The sequence below is a fragment of the Lethenteron reissneri genome, chromosome 8 (assembly GCF_015708825.2).
Source record: "Lethenteron reissneri isolate LAM-NWPU_2019-01 chromosome 8, ASM1570882v1, whole genome shotgun sequence".
Lineage (NCBI taxonomy): Eukaryota > Metazoa > Chordata > Hyperoartia > Petromyzontiformes > Petromyzontidae > Lethenteron > Lethenteron reissneri.
This window is the reverse complement of record NC_083786.1, coordinates 8594583-8609359: the sequence shown is the minus strand read 5'-3', so window position 1 is coordinate 8609359 and position 14777 is coordinate 8594583. Positions and strand designations below refer to the sequence as shown.

Sequence of the window (14777 nt, the reverse complement as noted above, 5' to 3'; positions counted from 1 at the left end):
TAGGTTAGATCGCGTAAATATATAAACGTGTCAGGGGTTGTTCGACCATACTTCACCACGCTGCTCAGCGCTGGGTTGATGAAGAGAAGTTGGAGTTCAATCAAGACGTTTGGAATCGAACTTTTAAGATAACCCGGTGGGAGTGGGTGGGGTCATCGCGCAGTGCGCTAACCGCGGCTCCACCGCTCTTACCCCCCCCCCCACCACGTGACTCGCACTGGCCGTTAAAGTGACGATGTCGATTGAGACGGACGCGCAGACTGCGGCGAGACGTAGCGACTCATTCACTTGTTTGTCGGCAGGTGAAAGCCACCACATTAATGTCGTCGTCAAAAGGCGCCCCCTTCAAAGGCCTCCCCAGACAATGGGGGTCGCGTTCCTTCATCCCCGCCGAGGCTGACTCTGTCCACCCGGCAGCATGAGACGGGTGGTGGGGTAAAGTGTGGGTACGAAGGACGACAAAGATCCCTCGTGTAGCCTTAACAGACTGTAGGGGCAAGTGCTGTTAGCGAGCACCTATGAAGGCCGGAACGGTACACGAGGGGGTGGGTGGCCAGCACCACGCCCGACCGCCTTTGTCTCCCCAGTGGCGATGTTTACACACCGCACAAGGTACTCATTTAAGGCTGAGTCGACCTAGGGGGGACCCAGGACCGGTTCAGATAATCGTCACTGGTGTTGGCCGTGAGCGGGAATCGAACCCGGGTCGCCAGGTTCATGGCGCAGCGCGCTAACCGCTACACTACCGCTCCCCGAAGGACGACACCCATCCACCCACCCCCCTTAGCCTTTAACAGACTGTTGGGGCAAGTGCTGTTGCTGAGCACCTGCGAAGGTCGGCACGGGGAGGGGTGGCGCAGTGGTCAGAGGACCGCGCCACGAACCGGGCCACCTGCGTTCGACACCCGCTCGCCACCAGTATAAGTGGCGGATATCTGAACTGGCCCCTGGGCTTCCTCGAGGTCGACTCAGCCTCAAATGAGTAATTGGTGTGATGTGTGTTGTGAACATCAGCGCTGGGGGTGGGCGGGGGCTGGGAGATAAAGGCCACGACTACATCAGTGGTGACTGAACGTGGTCTTGGACCGCGCTTGGATCGACTCAGCCTTAAATGAGTAGCTCGTGCTGGGCGCGAATCGTTAGAACTGTCCTGGCCGCACACAATCCCGCACCTCCCTCGTGCGATCTGTGCGAGCATCATCAATAGGCGCTCGCAAACAGCCCCCCCACAGGCAGGCCACGGTGGCTAGGAGATGTTAACTACCTCGCCTGGTATGCAGGGGGTCGTGGGTTCGAGCCCGACCCTGACGCCTGCTGCTGTTTATTTGGAGTTTGCGGTGTCTGTCTCTCTCATCATCATCACGGTGGCTAGGAGATGTTAACTACCTCGCCTGGTATACAGGAGGTCGTGGGTTCGATCCCGACCCTGACGCCTGCTGCTGTATATTTGGAGTTTGCGTGTCTCTCTCTCCTCGTGGATTCGTCTCTGAGTCCTCCGGGTTCCCCCCCTCCACATTTAGAAAAACGCTTTTGAAGTATTTTGCTGCTGTAAACGTCCACGTGATGATTGGCCACTTCGTAGGGTCATCGTCTGTGGCCAGGTCGCTTCTGATAACAAAGCCGCATAGCTTCAGTTGGGCCTTACCCGGTCAAATAGAGGAAATAGTTTTGGTTTAGAACTCCAACGCAGAGCAGCAGTCCATAACACAGAGGTCACAACCGGGTACCCGATACCCGTACCCTGCCCGATACCCGACTACCTGTACCCGGCCGGGTACGGGTAGCCGTTTGCGACCCTGGTGCGGCCGGGTACGGGTAGGCCGTGAGTCACTGGTGAGTAACTGTTTGTCACTCATTTCCCAACGTCTTGTCCCTTCTCACAATTCAAGTTCCTAGAATCAACCCACCCGCGCCTGCAACATTGCTTCATCCCAGAGGTCGCAATCAGGTACCCGATACCCGTACCCTACCCCTACCCGGCCGGGTACGGGTACGGCCGGGTACGGGTACCCGTTTGCGACCCTGGTGCGGCCGGGTACGGGTAAGGAATCAAAACCCGTTTGCGACCTCTGCCCTAACTGCTGCCCCCACCAGGGTCACGCGTTTGGTTCCCACGTGACTTTTACGCCACCTGTCGGGCGCAATGGGCCGGTGACAACATCACACCGAGACGTGCACTGTGAAGAAGGGCCATTGCCCGAAACGTCGCCTGTTATATATGCTTTCATCATTATAAGACCACATCCGTTGTTGTTGTTGTTGTTTGGGCTTGAGCACCGCTGCTATCAACTTCTGTATTGCGAATTTTGGGTTGAAATAGGTTCGCCGCATGTTCGCGACATCGCAGAACGCCGGGGAGACACGAATTTCTACACAAAATTCGATCTGTGCGGTTTGCGTTCACTCCAAGTGCGGCTATGCGGTCAAAGGTGGGACAACACGGTGTGAATATTGTGTGTGTGTCTGTGTGTATTGTGTGAATACTGTGTGTGTCTGTGTGCTCTGTGTGTATTGTGTGTATTGTGTGAATACTGTGTGTGTCTGTGTGTATTGTGTGTATTGTGTGAGTACTGTGTGTGTCTGTGTGCACTGTGTGTATTGTGAGTACTGTGTGTGTCTGTGTGCACTGTGTGTATTGTGTGAATACTGTGTGTCTGTGTGCTCTGTGTGTATTGTGTGTGCACTGTGTGTATTGTGTGTCTGTGTACACTGTGTGTCTGTGTGTGTGACTGTGTGTGTGTGTGTGCACTGTGTGTCTGTGTGCTCTGTGTGTATTGTGTGTGCACTGTGTGTATTGTGTGTCTGTGTGTGTGCACTGCGTGTCTGTGTGCGCTACTCTCGCGCTGTGGATTGTGGGTTTGGGTGACCGCGTGCTCCACGCTACGCAATTTCGCTTCGTGCGCCCTTTGTTTGGAACGCATTTACTTGCCGCACAGAGCAAGGGAATCCTGTACGCACGAGTCCCTGCGTTACTCACATGCGCCTCCAGACAAAGACAAAGATCCCCCCCGAATAGCCTTAACAGACTTGTTGGGGCAAGTGCTGTTAGCGAGCACCTCTGAAGGCCGGCACGACACACGCTGGGGTGAGTGGCCAGCACCACGCCCGGCCGCCTTTGTCTCCCTCGTGGCGATGTTCACACACCGCACCAGGGTACTAATTTGAGGCTGAATTGACCTAGGGGAGGGCACAGGACCTGTGCAGTTAATCGTCACTGGGTGTTGGCCGTGAGCGGGATATCGAACTCGGCTCGCCAGGTTCGTAGCGCAGTGCGCTAAGAACTGCGCCACCGCTCCCCGTTTTGCGCCACCAGAGGGCGCCCCAACACAGCCGGGTCCACGGGTCGCTCCCCCCACCCCCGGTCCCCCCTCCCAGGTCCCCCCCCCCACCCCCAGCGCTGCCCTGTGGGTGACACCGCAGGGGACTGGGTGAGCCGCAAGGGTAGCACAGTCGGGGTTTTTTTACAATCGGGTTTAATTGTCTTTCTATATTAAACCCGATCATCTTGCAATTGGGAGAAATCCGGTTTAATTGGTTCTAATTGCAGAACCGCACTTCTCAACGATGAGCTTCATCCATTCCAAGCGAAGGAACTCACTGGCGCCCACGATTGTGGAGGAGAAGCTCGTGTTCATCAAGACCAACCTGCCCGCCGCACTCTACGACTACCCCGTGCCCGACGGCCCCGAGTACGATGATAGCACCGACGAGGAAGCAGCCTAAGCCTTGGATCAGAGGTTCGTATTCATTAAAGCAGGTTTTAATTCCCCGAAATCGGGTTTAATTGTATTACAGAAAAAACCCGATGCCTGCCGCTGGAAAAATCGGGTTTTTTCCACCCATAGTGAGCCGTGGAGTCCTCGGCGAGCGGAGTGGCTAGCGGCATATTCAGTGACTTTGCATGAAAAGGTGAACTAGTAGTTCTGCTGCCACGGGCTGAGTGGAGGGTGGTGGTGGTTGTTGTTGGTCGTGCGTTTATAGTTGGGGGGGAGCGGTGGCGCAGTGGTGAGCGCGCTGTGCTACGAAACTGGCGATCCGAGTTCGATATCCCGCTCACGGCCAACACCGGTGACGATTATCTGCACCAGTCCTGGGTATCCCCTAGGTCGACTCAGCCTCAAATGAGTACCTGGTGCGGTGTGTAAACACTGCCACTCAGGAGACAAAGACGGCCGTGCCGGCCTTCATAGGTGTTACTTGCAAAACAGCACTTGCCCCGACAGTCTGTATCGACTATTCGGGGGATCATTGTCTTGTCTTCTTTTAGTTCCTAATGTGGTGGTATTAGTGGAGGTATTGGTGGTGGTTTTGTAAGTAGTTGGTGGTGGTGGTTGTGATGGTATCAGTGGTGGTATTGGTAGTTCCAGGTGGTGGTGGTGATTGTATGGGTGGTGGTATTGGTGGTAGTTGGTGGTGGTCGTGTTGATGGTAGTAGTAGCAGGTGGTGGTGATGGTATGGGTGGTGGTGGTATTGGTAGTAGTAGTTGGTGGTGGTGGTATGGGTGGTGGTGGTATTGGTAGTAGTAGTTGGTGGTATTGGTAGTAGTAGGTGGTGGTGATGGTATGGGTGGTGGTGGTATTGGTAGTAGTAGTTTGTGGTGGTGGTAGCAGCCTATTCAGGGCCAAGTGCGTGGCTCGCAGAGGGCATTGCAGAACGATTGATGAAAAGTTGCTGCACTCCACTCTGCTCGAGGGTCTCCGCTGGTCGCCTGCACTGCTGCAGAAAGGGGGGGGAGCGTGCTCTGTCCGACTGCACGCCGGAGTGTGTTTGCCAAGCCCCCGGCCGTGCCGATGAGACCTCAAAAGGTCAAAACCACACCGGCCCGACGTTGGCTCGCTTCAACCAAATGGCGGTGGAAAAATGCATGCAACGAATGGTCACTCGGGCCGATGAAATTAAAGAAGATTAAGATCGCTTACTTCGCTCGTGTATAAGAATAGGTTTTACCCTTTCTGCACATAATTAAACAGTTGCGTTCAGATGTTAAAACAACCAAACCCGAAACATTTTGCAAGGAATCATGTATTGCATTCACCACATATACTTGTGGTGAACACGCTAACAAACACAAACATGCTCTGATAGTTTATGATGGATGCATTGTCTCTGAAACTGATTGTTCCACACCAGAGACGGCCTTCTTCAGAGCCTCGTCTCACACAGCGTTAGACCCGGAGGACGACGCCAAAAGGCGAACAGCACAAAGACAATGCTACTCTCATGGCATTGAGAGCTCGGGGTGACCGGCGACATCATGCCAGTATCAAAATATATCTTTATATACTGGCAAGGGAGGTCCCATGATTCGTCCGTGTATTGAATTCAAGGCCGTAGCCATGGAGTCAACATTGGGGGGGACCAAATCTTCCAGGGGGTCTGGGGGTCCCCCCCCCAGAAAAAAATCTAAATTTGGAAATTAATTTCCTGCCTAAAATATTTAAAAAATCACTAACACATAGGATGGACTTTTTATTTATTTTTTACAACAATGTCAAATAGTGTATTGTATTACATTGCTCTGTTTTTTTTTATTTTTTACCTTTTCTTGTTTCATTGTCTGTAATGGCAGAGATTATGGATTAATAAATTACAACCATAACCACAATCATATAAACATAAATCAATTTTATAGCAATATATTGTGGGGGGGGGGGGGGCATTTTGAGGATCTTTGAATATTTGGGTGGGATGTGTCCCCCACAAATATATATTATAATTACGACCTTGCTTTAATTGCTTATACATTTCCCGCGGTGGCTTGCGATCCAGCAGTGGATCGACCATGGCCGATGAAGAATGCTGCATAATTGCACGACGCCACGGGGGTTTTTTTTTTGGTTCTAACTGTAAACATTGCCGTGTTTATCGTACGGCGGTGGCTGGCGGAGAAAAAAATGTGTCGCTTCAACACAAACTATTTCAACACAAACTATTTACGACGACTCTTTGAGAGTTCGCGCGGGCGCTACACCCAAGTACGTCGTAGTGGAGGGTCGGAGGAGGGGGGGTAGGTTGAAGGGAGAGGTGTAGCTATCGGGAGAGAAGGGACGACTACTCCCAGATATTCATAATCAACGTTTTTGGGTTTAGATCGCGTTATTTATAAATGTGTCGTAACCCTCCACCACCCGACACGGCCAATCAGTAAAAAAGTGTCACGTTGACAAAAGACAAATAGTTCACTGCTTTAGCCCACCGGTGTGTTGAAGCGTGAAACCACAACATTTACAATTTTTGAGTACGACGTTTCGCTGGTAATTGCATCCAGCATCATCGGCAATTCGCCAGAATGGTGAGGCTCTGCTGTGTCTCCCGTTCTTATATGAATAATATTGGTCGCGAAAGCCTACGTGTTAAACTGACTACTCCCAGATAGTTCGGTCTGGCTGGAGAGAGCCGTCGGTGAGATCAGCAATGTGAGTATGGGGAGAGTGCAGGGAGAGAGACTGATGACTCCATCATTCGCGACTCTCACATTGAGCAGAAACACACAGAGAATAAAATAGACTTTTGATTTAAAGCTTCCGTGACTGCAGGGATTCATCTTCTTGGTTCTTTCGGTAAAGTCACGTAGGAAGGGAAATAATAAAATAATAAAAATATAAAACAATAAAAATGCTCACGACGTTTCGACTACAACACGAGCAATCATCATCAGGTGTGAAATCCACAGCAAGAACATTTGATGATGATTGCTTGTAGTTGCAGTCGGAAACGTCGTGAGAATTTTTTATTGTTTATATTGTATTTATTATTTTATTATTTCCCTTTTACGTGACTTTACCGAATGAGCCAAGAATAAAAATCGACTTTGTTTCGTGTGTAAGCCAGAAACCGTGCGGAGGCCACATTCATCGTAGCTATCATAATCGTTCATAGTTGGACCCCTCCCTGAATCCATATGTTTTCACCATACTTCACCACGTCGGTCGCACTGGATTGGCGAAGGGTTTTTGGGGAGTGGGACGGGAAGGCCCACTCCCGGCCGCCTTTGTCTCCCAGTCGCTGCTGTTTTACACAAAGCACCAGACACTCATCTAAGGCTGAGTCGACCTACACGCGGAGGCATATACATGGCCACTGATGACACGAGGTTCACCGCGCCACTCACCACTCTGCGCGTACGACATTGTACATACAGTAGATACCCGTCAAATATCTGTCACTTCACGTACACGCGTAAAAGTTTTATATATTTTTTTTACACATCCCATCAGCCTTGGCGGCCCGTGTTGTGGTGGATAATATCATCAGCACGGCTTCAGCAGAGATGATCTCGGGGTAATTCATCGCGAGGCGAGTGACGCTGCAGGGGATTTAAGTTCGCAATGTTTACCCTGTCCTCGTGTGACGTGCAGTTGTTTTTGTTCCGATATTTGTTGGTTTATAACATTGGTGACCCAGGTCACGATTGCAAATAAACGAAAACTATTTAAACGATTTAAACTATTGTTATTTTATTTTACCAGGTCAGGCCCGCTGTGCTATAGAGCTGGTTTTGTTTTTTTTAGAAGCGACCTGGCCACAAATGATAGCTCAACGAAGTGGCTTATCACGTGAAAATGTATTGCAGCCAAATACTCGAAACGCACATTTCTAAGTGTGGAGTGAAAACCCGGAGGACCCGGAGAAAAATCCACGCGAACTGCGGGGAGAGAGAGAGAGACCCGCAAACTCCAAATATACAGCAGCAGGCGTCAGAGTCGGGATTGACCCCGCGACCTCCTGCGTACCAGGCGAGGGAGTTAACATCTCACCACCGACAATACCCATCCTGCGTCTGGTTTCTTTCTCGCACTGGTTCAACGAAATAAACTTCAACCTTTGTAAATACAACGTGCTTGTCTATTTAGCCCATCATCCTCACCATCATGGCTATCATCCGATTGGCTTGTCCAGACCAACATCATCAAGCGGCGTGTGTGTTTCAGGGTCTCATCAGCGGTGTCAGCCTCGCCCAACAGATGACGCTGGCTTGCGAGCAGCTTTTGTTGCTGCTACAAATTGTAGATGATTATCTAATTATTATAATCGACGCACAATTCATTGCGGATACGGCGCATGCATTATGATTGCGTATAATACTCTTAGGTTTTGTCGGTAAAGTCACGTAGGTAAAAAAATAATAAAATAAAATAATGAATGAAAATTACTAAATTAAATCACTTTTCGGAAGCAACACAAACCTCCGATGACGGAGGCTTGTGTTGCTTCCGAAACGTCGTGATTTAATTTAGTTATTTTCATTTATTATTATTTTACCTACGTGACTTTACCGAAAAAACCTAAGAGTATGAATCCTTGCAGTCACGAAAGCTTCAAATCTAGAATTGCGTATAATTATGACTGTGATTCATATGCAATCAATTTCGTTTCCCATTTGAGGTTCAAAATAAATTTCAAATAACTCATGACTCTGCTTGGTTTTATATATGTACACACAAACAATTACAAGATGACTCAAGTGTATTGTATAGTAATCAATGACTGGGACGTAAGATGCATACACAATGCACATCATCACTCCAGCATGATAATCATCATGATTGTCATCATGAAGATTATAATGTTGGAGTGATGTTGATTATCATCATGTTGATGATGATAATCGTCATCATTGTTGATAACATAATTGCACACACAGCCGCAAACGCGTGCGTTGTAGAAGGCTACATTCCTTTAGCGGCCAATCCGGTTTCAATTAGAGTAGATTGGTATTCATTCATGGAGTAACTTGATGGACTGACGCCGGTTTAAGTGGTATGCGTGTGTGCCTTTGTATGTGCGGGTGTGGGTGGGTGCATGCATTTCAATGGGTACTTGCTATGATGTGTAAACGTCGGCACTGAAAGAGAGACAAAGGCGGCGGGGCGTGGTGCTGGCCACCCACCCCCTCGTGTGCCCTGCCAGCCTTAATAGGTGCTCGCTAACAGCACTTGGCTCAATATTCTATGAACCGCTATACGGGGGGGGGGAGGGGGGATTAGATTTTGTCCGTGTTTGGGTCTGTATGTCTGTGGGTGTGTATATTTGTCTTTCTGTGTATTTGTCTTTCTGTGTGCGTTCGTGTGCATGCGATTGTGTCTATATGTGTATATTACTGTTAAGTATAAGTAGGCGCGTGTATGTGTAGGTTTGTTGGTATGTATGACAACGCGTTGTGTGTGGTGTGTGTGTAAGTTCGTGTACGTGTGCATAAATGAGTGTGTGAGTGTGTGTGTGCCTACGTGCATATGCAAACGTGCCCGTGTATATTTAAATACCGTGTGTATTTTTGGCAATTGTGCTTTTACGTGTGTGTGTGTTCGTGTGCGTGTGTGTCTGGGCGTACATGAGTGAGAGGGCGCGTGTGGGTGTGGTTATCCCCCCCTACCCCCACACACACCCCCACACACACCCCCCACAACATTACTTATAGAAGCCGCTACACAACCCAGCCGATATAATCACTCGCGCCTCCACGTGTTGCGGAACGCTCCTTTACGCCGCCACCCACCGCCAGCCACGCGTTCTCGCGTCCCTCCTTCCACCGGCCCAAGTCACAAACCACTAAGCAAGCCAGCCAGCCAGATCGATAACCCAACCAATCCTGCCAGTTAGCCAAGTCCACCACTCAGTCGGCCAGTCCGCTAGCTCGCCACAGTCGGGACAATCCACCAGCAAAGCCACTCGAACAGTCGGCCAGTTAGTCCAGCAGACAATTCGCGGGTCACACCGACCGACCGGCCAGCCAGCCAGTGACCCACCAAGCCGGCTCGCCACCGTAACCCATCATCATCTTCTGGTCGCCAGGCGCGTCCACACCTTCCCCTCGAACGCAAGCGGCAGCAACGACGGCGTCGACCACGGAGTGTCTGAAGCGGGCGAGGCTCGCGGGGGCATGCCGCCTGTGCGCCATGACCACCTCGGTGGAGGCCAGCCAGGGCCACAAGCCGTTCAAACAGCGCAAGAGTCTCGGTGAGTTCGCCATCCCGTACGGGGGCCCTGGGACATCTCGCTCGCACGTGTCCGTCCGCGGGCCGTGGGGAATGGAAGTCGTGGGCCGCGTTGGGACTTCCCCCCCCCCACCCCTCAGTCCCCCCCCCCACCCCTCAGTCCCCCCATTTCCCCCCCCCTTCCCCATTGTGCGCGCCTTACCTGGCTCCCCCACCCCAGGTAGAGGTCAACAACATTACCACCACCACCATCATCATCGTCATCAAATCGCTAATCTCTAACCGCTCGCTCTTCATCATCATCAATGTAATCGTCACCGGCCACGATCGACTCGCTGCTGGATGACGACCTTTCCCGAGCCGCCGCTGCCGTCCGTCGGGTTTCGCGATGTTAGCGGTGCCCCCCCCCCACCCCAGCACGTGGCCGCGAGCGAGTGGACAGGCGAGCGTCGTTCTCTCGCGCCATGCCGAAGCCCCCCCCCCTGCCCCCCTTCTCGATAGTCCAAGTTTTTTTGCCTTCGCGTCCACGTTGCTGGCTACTACCCCCCCCCCCCGTCCCACCACACGTTCTTTGTTCCGTCTTTCTCTCGATGTGGTGTCAGGCGCTGTGCGGGTCACGCGCGTGTCTGCGCACTCGGCACCCCGTTTGTGCCGTGGAAATGGCAACTTTGTTTTGACGGCGTGAAAGTAGGAAAAAAATAGGAATAGGTTTTAATCGGTTTTCCCATTTTTGGCAATAAAACAAGAGGTATTAAGATGCTTTTTTGGTTCTTTCGGTAAAGTCACGTAGGTAGCAAAATATAACAAAAAATAATATCACGGCGTTTCAATCGCAACACAAGCGGGTCGGCTTCTTGTGTTGCGATCGAAACGTCGTGGTGTTTTATTTTTTGTTTTATTTTTCTAACTACGTGAGTTTACCGAAAGAACCCACGAGTGTGGATTCCTGAAGTCACGAAAGCTTCAAATTAAGATGTTAAAACGCCCAATAGAAAGTCGATGCTTATATTATCGAAGACGAGGCGGATATAATTATCGGATCATGTTTACTTACATGTTCACCACAAGCACTGTGGTTAATGCGGACTTTATTCCTTGCAAAAGGTTTCTATTTGGTGTTTTATTATCTTAACACCTATTTTATTATATTCTTGGTTCTTTCGGTAAAGTCACGTAGAAGGGAAATAATAAAATAATACAAAAATATGGAACAAAAATTCTCACGACGTTTCGACTGCAACACAAGCAATCATCACAGGTGTGAAATCCACAGCAAGACATTTTGAAAAATAAAAACAAAAACTTAATTTTTTTAGCCTTTGTTCCATTGTCCTCTTTCGATGTTCCGTGTTTGCGGCGTTGCAGGCAAACGGAATTCGCACCGCTAAAAACTCACTTCTTTGTTCACGTTGCCCTGCTGCTTTCTATTTTCATTCTCCGTATTTACTCCACGCGAGCTCTTCCCCCCCCTCTCCTCGCTTTGATCTCGGTCCGCCTTCAACAGCTGCCCCGAGGCGTACAGCGGCACGCGCGCCCACCGTGGGACGATCGTGGCGTGGTTCCTTGGGCACGTGGCCTTAATAGGTGTTCGTTATCTCCCGTCTGCGTGTCCTTTCAATTGGGAAGATGGGGGGGGTGGGGTGTATGCATGGCGGTGGTGTAGCGCTACGCTGCGCTATGAACCCAGCGACCCGGGTTCGATTCCCGCTCACTGCCAACATCGGTGACGATTATCTGAACCGGTCCTGGCCCTCCGCTAGGTCGACTCGGCCTCAAATGAGTACCTGGTGCGATGTGTAGCCATCGTCACTAGGGAGATGAAGGAAGCCGGGCGTGGTGCTGGTCACCTACCCCCTTCGTGTGTGCCGTTCCGGCCTTTTGTTCCCCCCCCCCAGCTATCGGTTGATAGCACTTGCCCCAACAGTCTGCCAAGGCTACAAGGGGTATCTTTGTCTTTGTCTTTGCAGCTACCCGGAAAGAAGAGGTGGCAGGGATTCGAGCGAAGTTCCCCACTAAAGTCCCGGTCAGTTCCCTCTCTCTCTCTCTCCTGCTCTCATCGTCGTCATCGACCTCGGCCACAGCACGAAGAGAGGGGGAGATTGTTAATTATCTAACGTGGTGGTGGTAGTTGTGGTTGTTATAGCGCAGCAGGGAAATATTTATATACATCATGTAAGTTGAACTTATTCCGCACCGCACGTAGCCAATCGTGTTTAATTGGAGTTGCGGGAAAATATTCGTGGTGGTTAATTGGTGTTGTAGTGCAGAGGGGGGGGGGATTTATATCATGAGGTGGTGAGTTTAGTGCAGAGGGAGAGAGGTCTGTGTAATGTGGTGGTGAGTGGTGCAGAGGGAGAGACATCTGTAATGTGGTGGTGAGTAGTGCAGAGGGAGAGAGGTCTGTGTAATGTGGTGGTGAGTGGTGCAGAGGGAGAGACATCTGTAATGTGGTGGTGAGTAGTGCAGAGGGAGAGAGGTCTGTGTAATGTGGTGGTGGTTGTAGTTCAGACATCGAGGAAGAACGCGTGGCTTGGAAGGCCACGCACGACGCGGGCTTTATAAATCATCCGGACGTGAGAACTGAGACGGCTTTGGGCAGGACGCTCTGCTCGATGAGACGACGACGTTGATGACGATGTTTCCCAATGGCTGGAGAAGCCAATGGAAGGCAACCAGCAGGAGGAATGGACTCGAGGTTGGTAGCAGCAGTAGCAGCCCGCGGGCTGTGGGTTTCGCGAGACTGCGAGTGGGTGGCCACGGAGCCGGTCATATATGTGTCGGTGGCTGGGGCTCAAGTTTATGAGACTCGTAACGGGGGGTTTGCACCTCCTTAAAATGTTTGTAATACTACTTTTTAATTTTTATAGTGATTAGCTTTTATTATCCTCTAATTTGCACCGATATCGTCTTTTGTATTGCTGCGACTCGCTGACCTTCCCCGTACAGGACATCTGTGATGAAGAGCTTCATAGCTCATCGGATTCCCACCTGGGAAAAAAACAGATTACGATTCTGAGTTTTTCAAACAAAATAAAATCTGTAATAATAACCTACGACGAGTTATGATGTGGCTGTAGTGTAGTGGGGGTTGATGCATTCGCATGATGCAAGGGGAGAGGCGTGGTGGGGTGTTGATGGTGTCAGTGATGTTGTGGTGGTGTGGTTGACCCTCCCAGGTGATTGTGGAGCGCTACTCACGGGAGAAAACTCTTCCTCCTCTCGACAAAACCAAGTTCCTGGTACCTCGAGAAGTCACCATGAGCCAGTTCGTCAGCATCATCAGGTGAGCCTCACGGGGGGGGCGGTGGGGGGGGGGGGGTTGGAGTGAGCACCTGTAGCGGTCGTCACCGATGTGAGAGCAGTGGCGAGGAATCGAACTCGGCTCGCTGGGATAATGGAGCAGTTCCTTAACCACTGCGCCACCCCTCCAGATCCATCGCTCCCCCTTCCGTCCTCCATGTACTTTATCGGTCTTCCAATACCTGCAGCCCTTGCTCAACCCACTGCTGGATGGAGGGGGGGTACCAACTCTGGTCAAGCCAGTTGCGATGTGAACGGAGTCTCATTGCTATTACCGGCATGCGCCATTTGACATCGGTCGCGTTTATTTTAAACATTGCTATTACTCGTTGTAAAATACGCAAAGAACATTTGTTAATTTTGATTTCTCCTCGACTGCTTCCTCCGTCCGTTTCCATCCTGCGAATGAGAGAACCTCCTGTGGCTTTTGTTGGGAAGCGTCCCGTAAACTCCACGCACTCGCACCCCCCCTGCCTCCACTGATTTCATTCCCCCTGACTCGTGTTTCGTTCTCTTACCTTTTTTGTTGTGGTCGTCCGTGCTGTCCACGTGCTGTCCACGTGCTGTCCACGTGCTGTCCACGTGCTGTCCACGTGCTGTCCACGTGCTGTCCACGTGCTGTCCACGTGCTGTCCACGTGCTGTCCACGTGCTGTCCACGTGCTGTCCACGTGGTGGTCACGTGGTGGTCACGTGGTGGTCACGTGGTGGTCACGTGGTGGTGGTGGGTGTGGCTTCGTCTATTGATGGGGCGGGGCCTCCTTGGTGTCCGTCCCGTGGATTGGTCGACTGACTGATTGGACGACGACCAATCCGCGTCTCGCCCAGGAACCGCCTGCTCCTGCGCTCCACGCACGCCTTCTACCTCATGGTGAACGGCCGCGTCGTCCCCTCCATGGCCGCCACCATGGCTGACATCTACGTGGAGCACAAGGACGAGGATGGATTCCTCTACATGACCTACGCCTCCCAGGAGATGTTCGGCTGAGACGACGACGATGGTGATGGTGACGACGAGGAGAACCGGTCTATTACGGGTCCCTAATTCTTATATTCCTGTGACACTGAAACCTCTTTTTTTAACCGATGAGGTGTGGTTGTTGTGGCGGTGGTGGTTGCTGCCAAGCGTGGAATGTGTGGTGGTGGTCTGAGATCGCCTATCTCTGTCGTTATTTTGTTGTTGTGGGGGATGTGGTTGTTTTTAGCGAGGTTGTGGACCGCGTGCGAGAGTGACCATTTTGGCGGTAGGGGGGGGTGCCTTCTTGGTGTCAAATAGGAGACGATGGCACGATGTGGAGAGGTGGGAGGGGTTGCGTTTGGGGGGGGGGGATGTCGCAGAGTCCGTCCCACAAGATTTCCGCAAGGGTCTTTGCCTAGTGGGGGTGAATGTTCGGGAGATATTGAGTTTCAGTGCATCGTGTGTGTAATTGAGTGCATAGGGTGATGTGTAGGAGTGTACGGTGTGGGGGGGTACGTGACTTTAGGAGGCACCCTTTAAATGCGTGGAATAATTGAACGGATCGTGAGACGCCTTTAATGTAA

The 14777-nt window shown here is 51.2% G+C and overlaps 1 protein-coding gene across 1 annotated transcript; it reads left to right on the top strand.

The window, feature by feature from the left end:
* Positions 1 to 3682: 3682 nt before the first annotated feature.
* LOC133362955 (microtubule-associated proteins 1A/1B light chain 3C-like) lies at positions 3683 to 14510 on the top strand. The gene is made up of 5 exons (XM_061581934.1): positions 3683 to 3737; positions 9794 to 9958; positions 11904 to 11959; positions 13113 to 13219; positions 14064 to 14510. Exons 1-5 carry the CDS (start codon positions 3695 to 3697, stop codon positions 14221 to 14223), a joined length of 531 nt encoding a protein of 176 aa, XP_061437918.1. The 5' UTR covers positions 3683 to 3694; the 3' UTR covers positions 14224 to 14510.
* Positions 14511 to 14777: the final 267 nt, after the last annotated feature.